The following is a 21,311-nucleotide window of genomic DNA, read 5'->3' as shown; positions in this document are numbered from 1 at the left end:
CATTGTCTCACATCTCTTTACATGTAAATTATATATAATAATAAAATAAGCAGATATATGGAATAAAAGTGTTCATTAAAATGAAATATACACAAAATTTAATCGTTAAGTAAAATATCGTAATGACCGCTGTCTGAATGTCCAGTGAAGAGCAACCTGGCAGTCTGACAATAATGATTTATATGACTGTAGAAAACACGTTCTAACTCATTCGAGCCTTCTATCTCACGATATATAGCGAGATTCATATTATAAAGCTTTGTTGCTACCGTACATTCGAGCTCACTTGCAAACGTCCCAACCATTCTCATGTGTCCATAATATTCTTCAGGATTTGATATATTCCATTCAGCCATTACGAAAGGACCATATTCGTGCCAATTATTTTTTATATGTCTAGCAACCTGTATTATAATTTATTTTATTAATATCTAACATTTTTATTCATCAAAAAACAATAACTATGTTTTCTTGATATAAGAATATTACCTATATCATATAGGTATATAAGGAAAGTAATATTATTTGTGCTAGCTAACCGTGTTACGCAAATATTGATGCTTTTCTTCATTTTGCCAAAGGATATAGCTGAGCGCACGGAACATACAATTTCCATCTCCATAAATTTTATGCACGTGAAACGTGCTATTGTTACACCTTAAACGAGCCGTATCTGCATTGAATTCATTTTTTTTTTCAGAGATTTTTTATATAATATAATATAATCGCTACTTATTTTTTTGCATCTAATAAGACAGATACATAAATTTATTTATGTTATAATCTATTATATAGACAGAATAGTAAATTGACACTAGCACTTTGAAACCAGAAATATATCTATTCGATTTCGATCGTCATTCTGATAGCAAATTGAAGAATGGTGTGTGTATGTATTTTATTGTTTTTTTCTTTTTCAAAATAAGAAAAAATAAGGGTTAATACAACTCATATTTTTGTACTCGAATAAAGATAGTTTGAATTTCTATTTTAAGCCGCCAAATTGATACCTCTAGCGAGTCGAGTTGCGCAGTAGTTTACTGCGCAGAAAGAAACTCGTTCGGAGGTCGTTGATTGGTCTATAGCACGCGAGGAATAATAAAGTTGGTTGCCTGGACGACGGATGAAGCGATGCGTGTCATTGCGCGCCGAGTCAACCAGTTGTTTTCGAGAAAGGAGAGAAGAAGTGTATCGTTTCGGAAGTTAACATGGCGTCGTACCGAAACGTGCCATTACTGTGTACAATGCAGCATTAAAATAGCGATACGATATGCAGTTTACGTGTAGTGCAAGGAGATCTTTGCCGTTTATCATCGAGTGTATCTAAAATTGTGACGAAGTTTTTAACGACAAAAGGAAATACAGAAAAATCAAAAATTAAGAAAAGAAAAAAGAGGTATCACAACGATCATCCGGCCAAATGACATGGGAATTTGCAGCAGGAGACACTTTCTATTGACAATATGCATTCTACAACTCGTAAGTATATATTCAGTGTTAATTATATTAACGGAAATGCACAACGGACATCTCAGGTGCGTTGCAATTTTTGATGATCATGCACGCGCACACACACACTTGTATATTTAAGTACGTACTTCCATACCTACATGCATATACTGCACACATATATTCATGAGAAAGGATACATGCAATACGTTTTTCTAATCTGACAATGAGTCATGAGTTTTTTTTACGGATTACGAATTTCAAAAATCTAGATAAATCATCGTTTTTATCTCATCTTTTATTATATTCTTTTTTGTTTTCATCGAAATAATCAATCCCCCTATTTTCATCATGCAAATCATGCAAACCCTATTTCTTTCTTCTTTTTGTCTTACGATGAGGAAAAAATAGTATTCCTTTTTCTTGACTAATTGACGCTATGATAGAGTTGGTATTACTTTACTTTGTTGATTAAACTCGTTTTATCATTTTATCGACCCCGGTCTTTTCATTTATCTTTCTACGTTGTTCTATTCTGATAAGTTGTGGTTTGCACGCGCGAAAGTATTATTATTATTATATATATATATAATGGAACTAGGCTGCTCTTTCTTTTTTTTCTTTTCTTAGGATGATGCTTTCACTCGCAACATTAAAGTACTTTATATATATATAACAATTGCTTTTTATTCAAATAATTTAATATCATATTTTTTGTTTTTTATTTTTCTTGTTCATAACATTCTAAGATTTTAAGAATACATTTTTGTGCATATATTTACTTAATTATATTTATAATTGATATGTGAAACTTGAAGATAATCAAATCAAATATTCTCTTTAAGTATCATATATAATTGTTTAATCTTTTAGCACATATGTATGCACATACATAAGTGTTGCAAGACTAACAGAGAATGATCAATCAACTGAGTATTTGGAACACAAGACAATTGGCACAGATTAAGAATACACTAAAAGGAAATGAGTTGAATCTAAGCAATTGTTGGCATACCATTATAAGATACGTACTTTAATTTTGTTGTCACTTATCTTCTATACTTGATTCTAAATATACAAGATGTTCCAGTTTTTTCCTCGCAAAATTTGTTCACCATATTCTATACGTAAAAACATGAATAAAATGTTAAAAAACATGAGCTCTTAAATGCTTCATTAAAAAGTTACAGACAAAATCCAATTAGATGGTTGCCTGGTACATTATGCGCTACTAATACAACAATGGCTAAGTGATCATTAAACCCAACGATAAATAGGCCAAAGAGGATCAATTCCTAAGATCACCAGATATTAAGTTAATGGATTATACTTTCTTTTCCTTTTTCTTTACAGATTACTACTGTAGAGCGTCAAGTTTTCGACTTTCTGGGGTTTATGTGGGCCCCGATACTGGTCAATTTTTTTAATATTATTTTTGTTATTCTGGGGTTTTTCGGGGGCTTTCAATACAGACCTAAATATATCATATCGGTGCGTATACTTTATTGAAATTATATTTATAAGAATATAATAACAAAATTAGGATTGATAATTTTCTACAATTAATGTATGCTTAATTTGTTGTTCATTTCAGTATTGTATATGGAACACACTTTGGTTAGGATGGAACATATTTATAATATGTTTTTATCTCAACGTAGGAATATTGGATAAAGTAAGTAAATTAAAATCAACAAATTGGATTCGTTAATCTCGACTACAACAGATATTTATTTTTTTAGAATAGTGATATTTTAAATCTTGGTACTGGTAGTTTTTCCTGGTGGCATGTAAATGGACCTGGTTGTAAAGCTGTATATGATGTGACTGAACCAGAATTATTCAGACCAGCGCGTCCCAGTAATGTGACGGATTGTGTACTGGATTATGAAGTAGTTGAAATCTTACATGCATCTACACAATGTCTTTTAGGGGTACATGTATATTTTATAAAACTTTATCTATATCTTTATTCGATTCTGTTTATAGAAAATGATTTATAGCAAATTATGTAAATATCATTTTTAGTAATTTATGTTTGAATTTTTCAGTTAATGGCAATTATAGGAGGGATCTGTCTAAGTAAAGTCTTTCTAGAAGAAGATGATAGCTGTAAGTATTAATTTATATAAAAAAAGTATTTATGTTTATGTTTATTCTATTAGTTTATAATTTTTTTTTTTTTATTATTACAAATAAGATAGAATAGGTGTAATATGAAAGAAATATATTTTTACAATTTATATTATTATGCGTTTACATTCCTAAGACAATTTTAATAGGATTTAGGTATAAAAATTAAAGTTATTAAATAATAGTAATATTTAAATCCTGTATTGTTATCCTTATGGGATCTAAGTTTTATCATAAGTAAAAGCTGCAGTAAACTATTTCTGCTAGTTTAGTGATAATTTAAGCTTATCGGATAATTTATTATTGCTTGAAAAATGGGTTATCAATTACAGTCGATTTCATTGGTGGATTTGATCCCCCATTCTGGTAAGTGCTTTGCCTCATACACAATTTGCACGCATTTATTCATTTGCTCGTTTCAGCACGATTGACTATGTTGTAAAATACAAAATTCTAGAAATGTAGTCTTATTATATATATTTCTTTGATCTTCAATGTACACTTTTTAGTTGGAATGTACATAAGTAGTAAGAAATAACTTTCTGCAGCTTAAAAAATTTGTAATGTCTATTAGATGTATCGAATTATCATATTCGTGGAAAGTTTATCAGTAATTTCAGCATGGGAAAGAATTCTTGTCTTGTTATTAAAAATATTGGGTAGTCACTATATATATATATATATTAGTGAAGCAGATTCATTTTAATTGTTGAGAAATTGAATAATTAAACAACTTATCCTCACAGTTATAGCGCTCTTTTATATCTTTTAAGTTGTATTTAAAGGTAAACATTTCGTCTGAATCACTCCAGCAAATTTACTCTAACATTGTCGATTCTAAATGATATATTTCAGTTGACTTTGTGGGCGGTGATGACTTTGGGTTGGCAGGCCACACACAGTTGCATCCTATGTATGTTAGTTATTCGGCACTTCCAACACCTTCTTATCCACATAAAAATTCCAGTCAAGATTATCCTGCAGGCACAACTAGCTCTCACCAATCTGTTTATCGAGACACTACTTTTCCAAAAAGAAATGAGAAATCATTTAATAATACCAGTAATAGTAAAAATAGTAACAAAGATGATACTATCATAAGTAATAGAAGTAATCTATCCAATAATGATATGAAAAATGTAGAATATTCGACTGATTATTCGAATCCTTTAGATCATCTTCAAAGACCTATCTCACCATACGATGAATATGATTCCTTAGATAGTGCAGCAAGGTTAAAATATCAAAAGAATAAGTTATATTATCCACATTCTTCAAAATATGTTTCTGTTTCAAATGCTAAATGTAAAACTCAGTCAAGTCATGGAAAACAAACTAGGACGTCTAGCAAACCTAGAATTTTTACTGACCACATTCGCGAACAGCCTTTAAGATCGTTTTATTCCGATCCAAAATTGGCCATTGATCGTCATCAAAGTATGAATAATCATGACAGATCAAATAAATCCAAAAGAGAAAGTAGACCTTTATCGTTATGTGCAAGTAATTTTTAGAATTAAAAAATAAGAATATATTCTTTAAAGAATAATTATTATAAAAAGAGAAGTTTTTGGTTCCTTTTTTTTTTTTATTTTGTTATTTTATATACGTACGTAGGTATATGTAAAAATATGAAAACATAAAAAAAAAGATATAGGAAAAAGTGTCTTTGATTTGATTTTAAGTTTTGCTTTGCTCTATACTGCCACTTTTTGGGATATGAAAATGTAACATAAAATTCCTATACTTGCCAAATAGATAAAACGATTGATTAGTGTAGCTAGTTGAAGTGCCACTTCCTTTCGTAACAACTTCCATTTCCCTGGAATTATCTTTTTTTATAGTTAATATAGCTTCACTATAATGATTTATAGTTAATATTCTTCATGTTTTACGTAAGAGATGGACTGATCTAATATTTACAAGTATAAGTTGTGTTAATTGTTGATTTTAATTTTAATTAAATTAATCGTTTGCTGCGTTTAATTTATACACATACGTATTAATTTCACAGTTGTTCAGGGCTTTTCAAATATGTATATGACATTTACTTTATTATTATTATTATTATGATTATTATTACTATTATTAATTAATTAATTAATTAATTAATATTATTACTATATACTACTACTTCGTCGATAAATTTATGAAACGTACACTGTGATAGATAGATGATTATCCATTAAGAATAGCTTTATGAAATATGCGCTGGTACAAAAAATATTAGATTTCAAATTATAAATTATTAATTGGAGCACAATTTTTGTACGACTTTGGACATGTGCAGAAAATATCAGATTTTATTTGAATTTAAAATGAGAATTTTGTTTAATTTGTCTTTATCGAATTTTCTTTTTCTGCAATATGTGTAAAATAATGATTAACTCGTCCTGTTGTACTTTTTTATTATTATTATACTACGATATATATAATATATAATGAATATATATATATTTTTTTTTTTATTATATTTTATTATATTTACAATTAGTAAGATATAAACTTCTCAAACATCACATTTCTCAAGCAATACGTTATTTTTTAATTATACTTTGGAATGCATTTTATTAGCTTATTACATATAGCATTGAACGTTTGGTTATTATGTGGTGCTATGGAAAACTATAAATATTAAAGTATGTTTAGTAGTGCATGGTAGTTGGTCTCATTAAAATTTCATCTTCGAACTTTATGAAAATAATTATTTTCTATATATTCTCACATTAAATTACTTAATTTGAATTTACGATGCATACTTAAACAATGGTAAATCAATATTTCTTATCAAACAAAAATGTTATAAATTATATTGTCATTTGAACAATAAGTATTTATTCTTGACTCGGTTCTTCTGCATGATCATTTTTTTTTTTGTTATTATTTTTTATTTTCATTTTTATTTTCTTTTTACTCGTGCGTTAATATTTACGAACTCGTTTCTGTGGTAGATGAAAATTATATCAAGTGTGATGGAAGAAGTAAAAGTAAAAAGTTCATTAGAATTTATTGTAATAAATAGAAAAACTATTATACAAGTTAGAATATAGTTGTCGGTGTATATAAAATGTGTTCAGATTATACATATACATTGAATTGGATTAATCTTTATCATTCTACGTAGAAAAGTACAAGTTTTCTTGTCACTTTAATTTGCAAAAAGAAAAATAACGCATAATCTTTTAAGAACGTAGGAATTAGTTTTGTATTATTATTTTGACTACTGTATTGCAATTTTGATGCAATTTATTAGTGACAATAAATGTACAATGTTACTATTGCTTGCTTTTTTATTTATTAACTCCCTTCATTTTTCTTCTTTTTCCTTTTTCTAACATTTTCCTACTTTCTACGGTTGGTTGATTGGTTTATGGGAAATCTTATAGAATTTTGTGTGGCTATATAGCTTTTTGGATAATCATTTTTCTGAAATAATTTTGGGTACATTATTACAAAGAATATATTTTCATTTTTGCAAGGGATAATTATTGTTTATAAATATATGACATCAGTCATTCTTAATCAATTAACAATGAGTATGTTGGAGTGTATTTTACAATAAATATAAGCCAGTGATTATGAAAGTAGCTTAAGTTTTATATTTATTTCTTTTTTTCTTTTCTTTTGAATACAATAAAAATACATAAACACAATGCAATTAAATTTTTTTTTAGTCACTTTCATAATTACTAATACATGAATGTAAGAGTACATTTTTGTCAAGAAAATGAGTTGTGATTTGAAAAGTTTTGTGATCTCAATCAATTTACAAAGATACGATAGCAGAACTTTATATTGAACTAATTGATTTTGTTAATAATCAATTAATATCGCTGATAGAATCAAATATATTTCTTTAAATTTCTTTTTATTTCTAAGCCGCACTCTATGTATTTGCTTTATATTTTTCTTTTCTCCAACAGTACAAATTAAGAAGAAGAAGAAAAAAAAACAGCCTCGGCCGTTGTATAGCATCGAGTATTCTCAACCAGAACCTCCTGTACATGACGACAGTGTATCACCTAAACCAATGACACCTCGAAGAGTGAAGAGACGTTCTGTGATATCACGAGATGGTACACGTCGATCCAGTCGAAGAAGTTCAGTCAGGCAATCGCGTAGAAAAAATCCAGTTAATCGAATAATGGATCATCAGGAAAGTCTTTATGCTAACACAGCACCAAGTAACTTAACCAATCAGAATGTTAACTCTTTGTCCCAAGGAACATTGAATTATGATAGAATTTCGGTTGGTTGGGACAGAGATAGGAATTCCAATTGGCAGCCGGAAGCTGTTAACATGGCTGTCTCTTCGCCAACGCTTTGGACTGCACAAGACAGTAACAATTATTCTAACACAAGTAATTATTCCAATCAGAACTTGCCTATTTGGGATGGAAGCAACTCCACAAGGAATCTCACTGATAATTGGCAAGGAAACGATCTGAATACCATGCAGTGGCAAGGTCAAAGCAATCCGACTTTTCAACAGACAAGTACTCAAAGCTTGAATGGCGAGGATCTTGAAGATTTGTATAGCAATCGACCAGCTAGTGTTAGGTCAAGTTATAGCAATTATCACGGTGTTAGGGCTACACCTCAGGTACCTAGTAGAACTGATATTGTCAGGCAGAGTCAAAGACAATTTGTTCTTAGTGGACCACCAGCGTATCAGGATACAGTGATATGATACATTGATAATCTCCTAATGATAGCTTAATATTCACTTTTTTTCTTTTTTTTTTTCATCTTACCATGTCCATAATTTTTAAAGCTTTACCCTAATATGTGGACTGATGCAAGAGGAATAGACTTTGTACAGATTTTATTTAAGATTTTTATGCAAACTCTTCATTGTGTATTGCTGTTGAATCAGGTGATTTTTTTTTAAAACTACGATAATAATTTATAACTTTAAGAAATTCACAAATTTCAATCCTAACTTTATAAACATTATACAAAGTGAACTATATAAAACAGATGATTTCAATATTTTTTATAATAAGCAATGGAAGATATTGAAATATCTTGTTTTGTGAAAAGTTCATTTAGTATACACATATATTAACTGACATCATGCCTTGAATCTCAGGTTTTAGGAACATTGAAAATTTTACAACACTAGGGGATACATGCATACTAGTACGATATATTATTATCAATATTATTTTTATCAACGAATTTAACGATACCGCCACTATTATAATTTAGAAAATATTTCTTTAAACGTTCTCAAGAATGACCATGGTCATATTTGTGCGAATTAAAATCAACAATTTTTACTATATGCATCAAATCAAAATTAATTAAAAAAGACAATCGTTCGATATTCTCATTTTAATATGAAATATTTTTCATCGAGATTTTTAATAGAAAAAGAAAGAAAGAAATTTAAAAAAAATAAGAAGAGGAACGAAAACTCACATTTAAACGTAAACGTGCTACGTTATTATTATAAACATAGTCTTCCAATCGACAGATTTAATTATTAGAATTAGGCAATGATATATATATAATTATTATTATAATAATGATAATAAACAAAACAAAAATATCACGAGTAGCGTGCAATAAAAAAAAAGTTATTTGTCGTTGACTGAATATTTTTACAAATGTCAATCAAAAATATTGAAGGTAATTTGATTGTTTTATAGGAATATACAAATATATACATACACCATGCATACATACATACATTATACATATAATTATAATATACACATATTGCACGTATCGTTGTTATTAATTACGCACTCGATAATGTTGTTATGCAACTGTAATACAATATGCGTAACAAGTTGTAGTAGAAAATGTAGAGATATAAACACCAAAGTATTAAATATTGATATAATTAGATACATATCTATAAGTTATACGCGTATTTAGCATATCTACACTTAATACTTATTTCAAAATTTAATTAAACAAATTTTCTTTTTTTCTAAATCGTCTGGGAACAGAATTAAGTGAGAGCTGTCCAATAATTGAAAATAAAAAAATTGTTATTAGAGACAATGAGAAAAATATTACAAAATTAAACGTAATTTATATATTCTCAGGGCAAATGAATAAATTAATGTAAAATAATAATAAGAAACAAGATTTGATAAAAATTAACGCAATAAAAATGATTTTGACAGCTCTAATTTTGCATTAGGATAAATAATTTTACTCAATTATTGCAAATCATCTGCAATAATTGGAAGTAAATATTGAAATCTCATAATTTTAGAAAATGTCTATCGTCGATAAGACACATGTAAGTATCTATCTACGTAGTTATGTTCGTTACAAGTACATATACATGCATACACATACATACACGTTTCTCGCGCGTATATTATAATTATGAACTTGACCTGTCTTTTGTTTTTTTTTTAATTAATTTTCTCACTTATAATATAGATCAACGTAACGCCAAATAAGTAATGAATGACATTTTTTATAGATTTTGTATGTAAGTCATTTTTATAATTATTGGCACAATTAGAAATTTCATAAAAATAAATATTATATTGTTTCTTTTTTTTCAAAAAGGACAATTATAAGTACCTTACCGATAAACCTAAGTGTTATTTTTTAATTAAAAAATGCCGGCTTACGTACTTACATTAGATATAATGTTTTTTTTTTGTAATTTGTTTGAAAAAAAAAAAAAAAAAAAGCAAATGTCAAATCGAGATTAGGAACGGCAAACCGAAGGTGTTTTTTAAGACTTTACATTTTGACGAAGTTCTTTATTATTATTCGTCAATAAAGCGATGAAATTGATTAAGCCATCGCTCTCTTAATGTACAATGTATCATTATTATAAATAATAATCGAAAGACAATAAATAATAAGTGTTCAACATTGATTACTGTGTGAATTTATAATTTATACAATTGAAATAATATCATTTTTTTTGCGAGCTACGCGTAATAGTAATCTCGAAAGAGATATTTAGCCGAAAAAATATCCAAATAATTGCAAGTTTATAAAATTCCAATAATATATTGTAACAAATATATGGACCGTTTTATAATTTTCTTTAATTATAAATAAAACATGAAAATTATATAGAAGAGAGTTATTCAATGTTTGATTAAAAAAAGCAAAGCAATATTGTGAAAAGAAACTTAACGAAAATGAAAAGGAAATTTCAAATTCATTGTAGAAAATATGATCTTTCATTTTCATTTATTCATAGACTTTGACTTATGTTAGCACTCTCTAATTCCGTCATGCATTCGCATATAACTACTCATGAGTGATTTCCCTGACAATATAGTATTACTGTATATAGTATTACTGTTTCATATACACACTCGATATATAAATATCGAGATACTTCGAGAAACGAATTGGAACGATCGTTCACGAAGGGGTTGAGAAGTAGGGAGAAGCGAGAATACATGAAATCGCGCATGTCAGTACGTGCATGCATGCAACTACGTCGTCCCTTCGACCCTCCCTTATAACGACAGTTTTCACTGAACCGAACGTTAAGGGACGTCGTTCGTCTCTTTGTGCGGCGCCTTTAAGGCCGCATTACATTCATTCAATCGAATTATATATCAAATAAAAATAAATAATATCAATAAGTGATCAAAGAAACAAGAGATAACGTAATAAAAGATTTAACTTGAAGTGTGTTTTACGTTTAAGAATATCACAAGATTATAAAGTTCAACGGATCTTTGTCATCTAATTACAATTAGGATGTTCAAAATCGTGAAAGCCGGTTGTACCGGCTTTAAGAGACTTCGTACTACTAACAAGGTGAACAGTTAATTATTTCTTTTTTCATAATCGTTTTTATTTTTCTCAGTTTTCTTTCAACCTTCCAAACATTTATTTCATTACATCCCCAAAGTTAGATATTTTGTTTTCCTCATATTTAAATCATCATTATCACGAGATATTTATTTCTCTTGTGTTTTATAATATTGTAAATGCTTTCGTGTATCGAAAAATTGTTCGATTTTAAACGCGTAGGATGCATTAAACATCCTTTTTTTCTTTTTGTCTTTAAAGTTTTCTGTCAGCACCACCTGACCTACTTTATTTAAAGTTTTTTTTCTTTTCATTAAAAATGTACTAAGGAAATTTTTTGATTTTTAATTAATGTACAGAGATATAATTATTTGTAAACGAAAGGTTATTGTTTTATCGTTATTGGTGTTACATTTAAAATTTATATTGATATTTATAGAAATGTTTTCAGCGATAATAATTTGTAACATTTTGTGTGGACCAATTTTGATCAATAATTATTGGTTTATTTTGTTAATGACATAAATAATAATTGTTATTTTATTTTCAATATATATACTAGAGTCATCGTAAATGATACCTAGCGTAAATGAAGCTTATTATATCGATATAATATAATAATAACAATAGTTTTATAGCTATTGTAGAAAATATGATTGATTTAATAAAAATTGCATTGATTGCTAGAGTGTTTGTTAGGTAGGAACGTGCACGTGCACGTGGGCAACAGCAATGGCCTCTTTTAAGTGATAAAAATACTTTTGAAACTTCTCGCGAATGACGCTTGAATAAGTGTTATAATTAACGACCTTGAAAAGGTTTAGAAACTTCTTCAATAATTTTTGAATTTGGTCAAAAAATTTTAATGATATTATTATTATCATCTAATTCATATTTATATGTATTATAATTAGTAATTTATACAATTAATAAGAAAAATGAAATGTACACGTTCTATTTGAATTGAATATTATTTTCTTTTGAGAGAGAGATCGTTTGTAAATTTTTTGGCAACTAAACAGACACACATATATCCGTAAAAAAATGATACAACACGTGCTCGCGTGCATTCATTCGCTATCCGATTTGTAGGACACGTGGCAGGTTTCTGCTTATAGTATTAGGGAGTTGATTCATCAAAGGATCAATACGAGGTTACATGGAAAATGAAAGAAATAACTTAAAAAAAAAAAAGAATATTCTGATGGTTAAATTTTGTATAACAGTTCTTTAAATCGAAGAGTATTTTCTTCAGATTTTGTATAATATTCAAATGAATAGAAAATATTGTCATATATCATTTACAGAAAATTCAAATAATTGTTGAAGAAATGTTTAAAAATCGCATTTTCAAAAAGATGAGACTACTTACAATTGAATTCAAAGTTCAAAAAATAGCTTCACTTTATTCCGTACAGATTGTAAATATTCTCAGATTACACTCGATAAGTTTGATTAAAAGTAATTTGATAGTCTAAGGGTGGAAATATTGTATTTCTATTTCATTGTCAGAAACAGCTGCAGCCTGTACCTACATCGAAGCTGGGATCATTGAGATACATGGATGTTGCTTTTGGAAGTGCCTTAGAATTAGAACGCGCACAGACACGGTAAAAATAATTTTATTCGACATATAATAGAAAATATTTAGTTAAATAATTTATAACTATTGTACTGAAAAAAAGATCGGTCAAAAGAAAAAAAGATTAAAAAAAACGATTACAGATTATTATAATATTATCTCGATCAATCGAAGAATAAAGAATGATCGATTAGTTCTAACCGATCTGTTATTGATCCGAATCAATATGGAACAATTTATCGATTACGAGTATGAATATCAAATGTCATGGCTTTTCATTCAAATAAATCCTATAAGAAGTATCTATGAGGACTATTTCGAAATAGTAGCTAACTAAATCGCACACAGTGAAGTGAGTAATATAATAGAACGAAATTTATTCTTTGATTTTACTTGTAAGAAAAAGAAGTTCGAATTATAAACAAGATGGAGGATTATGAATACGGCGGTCATTTCATCGATGACTTCGTTGCGTTCGATGAAATAGTTTTTGCAAAACATTATTCTCTTTATGGGTAAGAGAAATCTTGATCAGTTTAAAATTAAATTATATTTTGTGTACGTTAATAATAAATAATTGCAATTATGAAAAATTTGATAACACCTAAAAGGAATTTAGTTTTTCTATTTGAAAAATATATGTCTTCTATTTTGAATAACATTCTAACCGTCGTTGGAAGGTACGATTTTGTAATAAAATATACGAGAATTATTAGTTTAGTGCATGTAGGAAGAAAAAAAATTTGTCAGAAGTGGGATTCGAACCCACGCCCTCAGAGAGGACCAGAAGTCCCGCGATTTACTCGCATTGGCGAGCAAGGTTTGAACCTTGAGTCTGGCGCCTTAGACCGCTCGGCCATCCTGACATATTGACAAGGTCCGAGTTAAAATTTTACTAGTGCCAACCATAGTTAATATGTTATATTGCATACTAAAAATGATAACATTAACTTTCATAAGATTATTGAAAAAGCTTTAATAATATACCTATTTTGTCTATGCTTATAATAGATCGAGGCAAAAATAGCGTAACCGGAAATTGTATAAATAACTATTACACAAATAACTATTACAAAACAAAGTATCATCTATTGGAATCTATTCGAATATTCTGAGAATTCAACGTTACCTGACAGATGGTCACTGACACATACGTCATACGACAATTCTAGTTCTAATCATGCTAATCGCTAAATTTATTTATCGCTAAATCCACGGGTGGTACGTACATTTTCTTCAAATTGACAATCGTGACGCATTGTGTATATTTGATATATTTGTCTTTCCGATCGGATATAAGCTCGATTTGTCGAACATTACTTTGACAAAAATTCTAGTTGCTTTTCAGAGTTAACATCGATTAACACGTTCTTTTTTCGAACCTGTGTCTTACAATCAGTATCGATCGCATGTGAATATGTACTGTGTGTGGGACTGTTTTTTTTTTTAATAATAATATAATAATTTAAATAACAAAATAATGATAATACATTTTATCACTTGTATTTTATAAATTGTGTGATCGAGAAGAAAGATTAGAAAAATTAATAATCAACTACTAATCGTTGATTTTTTCTTTCATTTAACGATCAAACATTCCCTTGTACAAATTATTTTCGTATTTTTTACATTAATATTGTATAGATGGTGATTAAAAAGATAATATTAAGATTTACGGGATAGAGAATTGTTGATCTTTATTTTGCAAAGAAAAAATACGAAATATTTAACCATGCCGTATATCGACACGAATGGTCGAGATTCGAACGTAAAATATAATGATTCATATATGGATTATTCGATAAAATCAAAGATCACTTGTTCAATATGGTTAGAGAAGAAAAATGAAAAGTCGAATATGGTGTTGGCACGATTTCTTAGGTAAAGCTAATTTATTTGAGGCATTTGCTGATATACTAATCAAATTTCTTTCTCCTTTCTGCTTCTCTCTTTTCAGCGAATACAGCTTCATTCATGACAGCCATTACATGTAGTGAGTACCATGAGTACGATGCATGTGGTGTTAACCATTTACATAATTTTTTAAATCTTAATTTTCTCTTTTCATTAGACACACATTATAATTTCATTTTTTTATTTTTCATTTGCTTATCATATCACAGCTAAAAGAATTTTTATTGTTTTTGTTTGTTAATGAAAATATTTTACAAATAAAAGTGAGCTTGACCAAGAATAATGATTTCTTCAATACACCCACGTATTATTTATTATAGAAAATAGGAGATTAAAATATATTGCATGTTATATAATTATTGTTAGATTTGACACGCACACATGGCTTAAAAGTATAGTGTAATTTATTGCAATTATAATATTTAATTTTAATTTTTTCTTGTTATAATGATTTGTCATAAAATAGAAAGAAAATTAGTATTATATGATTGATAGTATTTGTATGTAGGTTTTGTAAGTACTTAGATTTATTTAATTGCAAAAAAATAATTCGACACGAATCTAATTATTAAAAATATTAAAAATACTTTGACAGCACGAAAGATCACGATCATGCTGCGAATGCTGAAGATGTTCTCTTCGATATGTTCAAAAACGAAGAAACTGATCTTCTCTCGATTGGCAAATTTATCGCTGTAAGTTTAACAAATTTGAAAATTTGAAAATAATTAATCATTTTGTTTGTACGAAATAGAACGACTAGAATTGATTCCTTCATCGTATTCCATGCTCTTATTGGGCTCGATAACTTGTAAAATAATAGAAACATTGTTGCGACATAAAACGATAGTTTTATTGTCGAAGACACGCATAAATTGTTACGTAATATGCATGCAAATGACGTATTTAAGATCGTTCTTTCGTACGTCCGATCGTATTAAACCGAGTGCAAAAGATTTATAGATTAATCATCACAATTTTGTATTTTCCGCTTTTAATTTTGTATCAATAATTTGTAGGCATTGAGGACAACCGGTCTACGAAAAAATGATCCTCGACTTCAAGAATTTTGTGACAATTTGAGGAAAGAACATTCGAGAAGTGGGGGACACGAAGGTGCGTCACATGAGACGCAACAATTAGATAGGGAACAATTTAGAAGGTAAAATTAAATGAAATGAATCTAATATAAATAAAATAATGCACGTTCCATTAATAATTTTATAAAGCAAAAATTTAATGGGCTGATTTTGATCAACTTTTTATCTTGACATAAATTTATTCGAAAGATAAAAAACACGGAGATCAGTATTTTATTTTGATTAATTTATTTTTGTTATTTTAGAATCGTAAATCCGAACATAGTGTTAATATCGCGAGCATTCAGGCATCAGTTTATCATTCCCGATTGGCAAGGTTTCACAAAACACATAGAAGACTTTTATTGGAAATGTAAAACAAACACAGAAGGCAAAGTCGCATCCTACATTCCACAATTAGCGAGAATGAGTCCGGATTATTGGGGAGTCTCAGTTTGTACGATCGATGGTCAAAGATTTAGTATCGGAGATACGTCAATTCCCTTCACATTACAAAGTTGCAGTAAACCGTTAACATATGCTATAGCATTGGATAGGCTAGGACAAGAAGTTGTTCATCAATATGTTGGCCAAGAACCATCGGGGAGGAATTTTAATGAACTCGTTTTGGATTATAATAGTAAGCACACATTTGCCTAATAATAATAATAATAATAATAATTAATTGCTTGAATATTAAACGAGGACGAGAATGTAAAAAAAAAGTTAATTTATTAAAACAGAGAAACCGCATAATCCGATGATCAATGCCGGTGCGATATTGGTTTGTTCATTACTGAAAGCACTCATCAAACCTGAAATGACATTGGCGGAGAAGTTCGACTTTACTATGAACTATTTCAAGAGATTGGCAGGAGATGAAAATGTGGGCTTCAATAATGCAGTTTTCCTCTCGGAACGTGAAGCTGCTGATAGAAATTATGCTCTTGGCTTTTACATGAGAGAACATAAATGTTATCCGGAAAAAACGAATCTTCGCGAGATCATGGACTTTTACTTTCAAGTATGTATCCTCGATTTATTGTGAACAATAGAAAAATAAATTAGAAATTAAATTGAATAAAATAGAAAATAGTAAATAGAAAAATCAATAAATATTTCTTATAAGAAGTCTGTGATTTTTGTGATATATATACCGAATATTATACGAGAATTATTATATAAATTTATTTATTATTATACATCTTATCAGTGCTGTTCCATGGAATCAAATTGCGAAACTATGGCTGTTATGGCAGCGACATTGGCAAACGGTGGTATATGCCCTATAACAGAAGAGAAGGTCCTTAAACCAGACAGCGTCAGAGATGTATTGAGCCTAATGCATAGTTGTGGAATGTATGATTATAGTGGTCAATTTGCATTCAAGGTTAAACATAAATTATTACTTTCATTATCGTTATATGACTATTTTCATGACCATTTTATTATCCATATGCGTAGGTTGGAATACCAGCAAAATCTGGAGTATCGGGAAGTCTTCTCGTAGTTATACCAAACGTAATGGGTATTTGCACGTGGTCACCACCTTTAGATCCTCTTGGAAATTCTTGCCGTGGCGTACAATTTTGCGAAGAACTCGTGACCGAGTTTAATTTCCATAGGTACGAGTCACATTTATTTGAATTATTTCATACGTATGAAGAAAATAGAATCGTTTAGATTTTTCGATCACGATACTAACAATCCCATTGGCACGTATACTTTTTTCATAGACTCGTATCAATTCGTAAAAACGAGTATGAATTTTTATATGATGATAGAGGGTGGCTTGTATCACCAATTACAGACACCCAGTTAGTATTTGTCAATATATTTAATTAGTATTTTAAATAAATGGTCAATATATGACTATTTATTGTGAAAAATACTTGCATATAATAATTAAGCAAATATTTGAACAAATAAATATATATTAGTATTGGCAGCTGTGATAATAACACGTATCTTTTTCTGTTCTTTTTCTTCTTGGTCTTCCTCTCTGTTTCACGACCCTGCCGTACACTAACCTGCATGCGTACACCCGCCAATGCAAAATCAAAAAAAAAAAAAAAACAAACAAACAAAAAACAAAACGAAATAACAAACAAAAACGATGATCGACGTCGGCACACTATTCGTTCTTCGCACTCTTCCACGTCCTCGGTCGATTAGTGAAGTAGCTACTATGATCATAGGTACGATAATCTGAAGCACGCGACCAACAAGAAAGATCCAAGAAGGCACAAATACGAAACGAAGGGTCTATCAATCGTAAATCTTCTCTTCAGTGCTGCCAGTGGTGATGTTCCCGCAATGAGAAGGTATTATTATTTTAGGTCATATAATAATAATAATATAATAATAATATAATTTTATATATTTTTAAATATATAATTAAATACCGTAGGCATCGGCTTAGTGGCATGGACATGACTTTGTCTGACTATGACGGTAGGACAGCTTTGCATTTGGCTGCAAGCGAGGGTCACCTGGATTGCGTTGAATTTCTCATCGAACAATGTAGCGTACCTCATGATCCTAAAGACAGGTACAATTATTTTGTTAAATTTATCTTGACACATTGTTCACAGGTAATTTCGAAGAACTTTTAACTGGAAAATTTGGAATACAATTTTTTATTAAATTCAAGTATTAAATTATATAGCTGAAATATCCACATGGGAAAAAAAATAATGTGATTTTTTACGAAACAAATATATAAATTGTTTTAATATGAAATTGTTCTTATGCATTTAGATGGGGTAAACGACCGATAGACGAGGCGTTAAATTTTGGTCACATGCAAGTCGTAGATTATTTGAAAAATTATGCTGTAGCGCACAAAACTAATAGCGAATACGAGGAAAAGCAAAGAAACGAAACGAATGAAGAGAAACCTCCTGAAAAGGTGGGTCAATCGCCATTACCGTAGAAAGGGTCTCATCAATTTAGAAAATCCAAGGATACCGGAAATATCAGCGTCGAAAAAAAGTCAGAAACTTCTATCGATAGATTCGAAAAATTTGCTTACAAGTTGTGCTTACAATTTCCTACATTATCGACTTAATGTTAGTATGAAATACAGGTCGATATTAATATTTCTCTATCGATTGAATTTAGATTTCTTTTTTTTTTTTTTTTTTGAAGCAAACTAAGCAATACTTTCTACCTCTATTATTTCGTAAGGATTACGAATCTCTCTTCTCTATTTAATTATTAATTCAATTCTCATTAGTAATTCTCATTTATTACTACTTACCCGTACTACCAGTATTTGTTTGTTAATTTATTCCTTCCTTTTTATAGATTTGAATTCTTGGAAGCTTCTACGCTTCTATGATAAATTAATGAATTAAGATCTAAGATCGAAGAAGAGATATTAGGATAGGCGTGATGTCAATTTTTTCGTAATTGCACGAATGTGTCTAGTACAGAATAGATTTAATATTATTATTATTATTATTATTATTATTATTATTATTATTATCATAGTTATGCTAAATATGTATATAAAAAATGGACATTTTGTTGATGGACGACAAAATTGACAATAATTAAAATACTTGTGAACGAGTAATTACGTGAACTACACGGGCATATATACGATCGATTAACTTTTTTCAACGATTTATATTTTCCATAGAAATTTTCATTTACGAAGCAAAAATCTCAGTTTCGTTTTATATTCGTATAGTAATATAAAATAATTATTTGTGTCTATCGATTCACACATTCTCCGTTGTTAAATTTAACAACGCTTGCTTTTAATATATACTTATATATATATAAATTTATTTATGAAATTATTTATAAAATATCTTTGACAATAATTATTCTGAAAAATGACTCTTTATGCTCGGTTAAAAAGTACAAAATTATTATAATCTAATCTCTGATTTAACGGTATAATGTATACTTCAGACATACATATTAGTGTATGTACAATGGAATATTTTTATAATATATTATAGGAAAATTGAATTCAGTATTAGTAAACTCGAATTTAAGTTCTTTTCTCATTTTGTGATACTCAATATTTCCAATATTATAAAATGGAACTTTTGTTTATTTCAACGATTTTGCTGCTAAACTATTCTCGATGAATTCATGTATTTGCCAAGTTTACAAAATAAATATTATTAATATGTAATCAATATTTTTTTCGTCTTTCTAATATTATTCCATTACCATTTTAATATTTATGTCTAATCCAAGTAACATGTTTCACTTATATGAAGTAATATTATTTCGTCAGCTCATATTATAATATAGCTTTGTTTTATCTATGACGTAACATGCTTGATAAGAAAATATATACTAATTATCAGTAGACTCTATTTTCGTTAAGTTCGATCGAACGATAGTTTTCGTATTAGATAATAATCTGAAACTATTGTTATTTAAAAAAACATTCTTTTCACAAAGAATTCCCTAATAATTATGGAAATATAAAAAGAATATGTAAGATATGTATCATTCGTTTTTGAACAAGCTATGGTAAATGATTTAATATTCTATAGAATAACGAAGATTAAAAGATAAAACATGAAACCTTGTTCTTCTCCAGCCTTGATCCCACACATTTGTTTATTTGCGTTATCTCGTCGTATCGAAGTTCGTTGCATTTTTTAACGATCATTTCTATTTCATTGAATAGGATAGAATTTCCACAGTAGAATGACGTAAGTATATTTACGAGCGAGAAAAATCGAAGAAGACTCTCATTAGAAAATCATTCTTATCAAAAATTCTATCATCTTTCTATACTTATTTGTATTTTTTTGCGTTAATGCAAATAAAATAAATATTATTTCGAAAAAAAAAAGAAAAAGAAGAAAAACAACGACACAATTCATAACATTATCGCAATCGCATTTGATATTTAAATCATTACTTTTGTAATTGATAATCTCTAACCATTGATTTAAAATATTTGTCAATAATTGTATCGTTAAGATGTTTTTCATTTTGTGTCTCCTGCGAGACGGAACGAACGTGTGTGACTGCAGAAATGACCGCATCACCGTTTACATCGACTGTTTTATAACGTAACATAGCCTTTGGGGTTTTCCTTACAAATACCGAATTTCTACGTGCATGGACTCTACACGGCTTTAACGTAAGCGAGAATGAGAATGAGTCATGGTGACGAGACAAAATGAACGAAGGTCCTTCACGTCATTCTCTAGTTATAGTACGTCTCCTACGGTATTTGTCGGTTTCATTTCGTAACGATATCGATCAATAAATAAATTATCTAAATGTTGATTAAAGTAAATGGTTAGTTACTTCATTCATCATTTCACGATTTCTGAACAAACTAACAATGAGAATTTTATGTCTCATTGAAAGTCCTTAGATTTAATTATAATTAGGTGCATTCCGGAAACCATTTT

General features: G+C 28.9%; 3 protein-coding genes and 1 non-coding gene across 15 annotated transcripts; 2 read left to right on the top strand and 2 right to left on the bottom strand.

Annotated features, from left to right (window-relative positions):
• Nucleotides 1-61: 61 nt before the first annotated feature.
• LOC106785458 lies at nucleotides 62-1,191 on the bottom strand (the record flags this gene model as incomplete). Its single annotated transcript, XM_014745944.1, has 3 exons — nucleotides 62-404; nucleotides 540-673; nucleotides 1,011-1,191. Coding segments are annotated over 3 exons (621 nt in total), but the record flags the coding sequence as incomplete, so codon positions are not given.
• Nucleotides 1,156-8,921, top strand: LOC106785493 (sodium/potassium-transporting ATPase subunit beta-1-interacting protein). Of its 4 annotated transcripts, none has more exons than XM_014746033.1 (7): nucleotides 1,156-1,479; nucleotides 2,803-2,940; nucleotides 3,044-3,124; nucleotides 3,192-3,383; nucleotides 3,501-3,561; nucleotides 4,438-5,079; nucleotides 7,506-8,921. In XM_014746033.1, exons 1-7 carry the CDS (start codon nucleotides 1,426-1,428, stop codon nucleotides 8,270-8,272), a joined length of 1,935 nt encoding a protein of 644 aa, XP_014601519.1. In that variant the 5' UTR covers nucleotides 1,156-1,425; the 3' UTR covers nucleotides 8,273-8,921. The 4 variants fall into 4 exon arrangements, with proteins under 4 accessions (XP_014601519.1, XP_014601516.1, XP_014601517.1 ...); XM_014746031.1 differs by lacking the exon at nucleotides 4,438-5,079 and adding an exon at nucleotides 3,915-3,948 and having other exon boundaries at nucleotides 1,159-1,479; nucleotides 7,506-7,592; XM_014746032.1 differs by lacking the exon at nucleotides 7,506-8,921 and adding an exon at nucleotides 3,915-3,948 and having other exon boundaries at nucleotides 1,159-1,479; nucleotides 4,438-4,521.
• A 2,073-nt stretch (nucleotides 8,922-10,994) lies between these two features.
• Nucleotides 10,995-19,807, top strand: LOC106785488 (glutaminase kidney isoform, mitochondrial). 9 transcript variants are annotated; one of them, XM_014746019.1, is made up of 13 exons: nucleotides 10,995-11,343; nucleotides 12,850-12,947; nucleotides 14,877-14,912; nucleotides 15,429-15,528; nucleotides 15,853-15,995; nucleotides 16,179-16,552; nucleotides 16,656-16,936; nucleotides 17,126-17,302; nucleotides 17,377-17,537; nucleotides 18,096-18,236; nucleotides 18,323-18,463; nucleotides 18,673-18,823; nucleotides 19,222-19,807. In XM_014746019.1, exons 1-13 carry the CDS (start codon nucleotides 11,284-11,286, stop codon nucleotides 19,225-19,227), a joined length of 1,869 nt encoding a protein of 622 aa, XP_014601505.1. In that variant the 5' UTR covers nucleotides 10,995-11,283; the 3' UTR covers nucleotides 19,228-19,807. The 9 variants fall into 9 exon arrangements, with proteins under 9 accessions (XP_014601505.1, XP_014601503.1, XP_014601502.1 ...); XM_014746017.1 differs by lacking the exon at nucleotides 19,222-19,807 and having other exon boundaries at nucleotides 10,996-11,343; nucleotides 12,856-12,947; nucleotides 18,673-19,055; XM_014746016.1 differs by lacking the exon at nucleotides 19,222-19,807 and having other exon boundaries at nucleotides 10,996-11,343; nucleotides 18,673-19,055.
• Nucleotides 13,664-13,785, bottom strand: Trnal-caa. Its single transcript has 2 exons — nucleotides 13,748-13,785; nucleotides 13,664-13,708 (listed from the first exon to the last, which is right to left on the bottom strand). It is a non-coding gene; the product is annotated as a tRNA-Leu (tRNA).
• Nucleotides 19,808-21,311: the final 1,504 nt, after the last annotated feature.

The sequence above is a fragment of the Polistes canadensis genome, unplaced genomic scaffold (genome assembly GCF_001313835.1).
Source record: "Polistes canadensis isolate GaletaPanama2010 unplaced genomic scaffold, ASM131383v1 scaffold_51, whole genome shotgun sequence".
Lineage (NCBI taxonomy): Eukaryota > Metazoa > Arthropoda > Insecta > Hymenoptera > Vespidae > Polistes > Polistes canadensis.
Note: the sequence above shows the minus strand (reverse complement) of the source record. Positions and strands in the feature narration are given on the sequence as shown.

Excerpts from the sequence above, each read along its gene's own strand:
- LOC106785493 (XM_014746033.1), top strand. The coding sequence starts at position 1,426 with ATGGGAATTTGCAGCAGGAGACACTTTCTATTGACAATATGCATTCTA. Across the intron at positions 1,480-2,802 it reads CAATATGCATTCTACAACTC|ATTACTACTGTAGAGCGTCA; the intron begins GTAAGTATATAT and ends TTTTCTTTACAG. Across the intron at positions 2,941-3,043 it reads GACCTAAATATATCATATCG|TATTGTATATGGAACACACT; the intron begins GTGCGTATACTT and ends TGTTCATTTCAG.
- LOC106785488 (XM_014746016.1), top strand. The coding sequence starts at position 11,284 with ATGTTCAAAATCGTGAAAGCCGGTTGTACCGGCTTTAAGAGACTTCGT. Across the intron at positions 15,996-16,178 it reads GATAGGGAACAATTTAGAAG|AATCGTAAATCCGAACATAG; the intron begins GTAAAATTAAAT and ends TTGTTATTTTAG. Across the intron at positions 17,538-18,095 it reads ACCGAGTTTAATTTCCATAG|CTACTATGATCATAGGTACG; the intron begins GTACGAGTCACA and ends TTAGTGAAGTAG.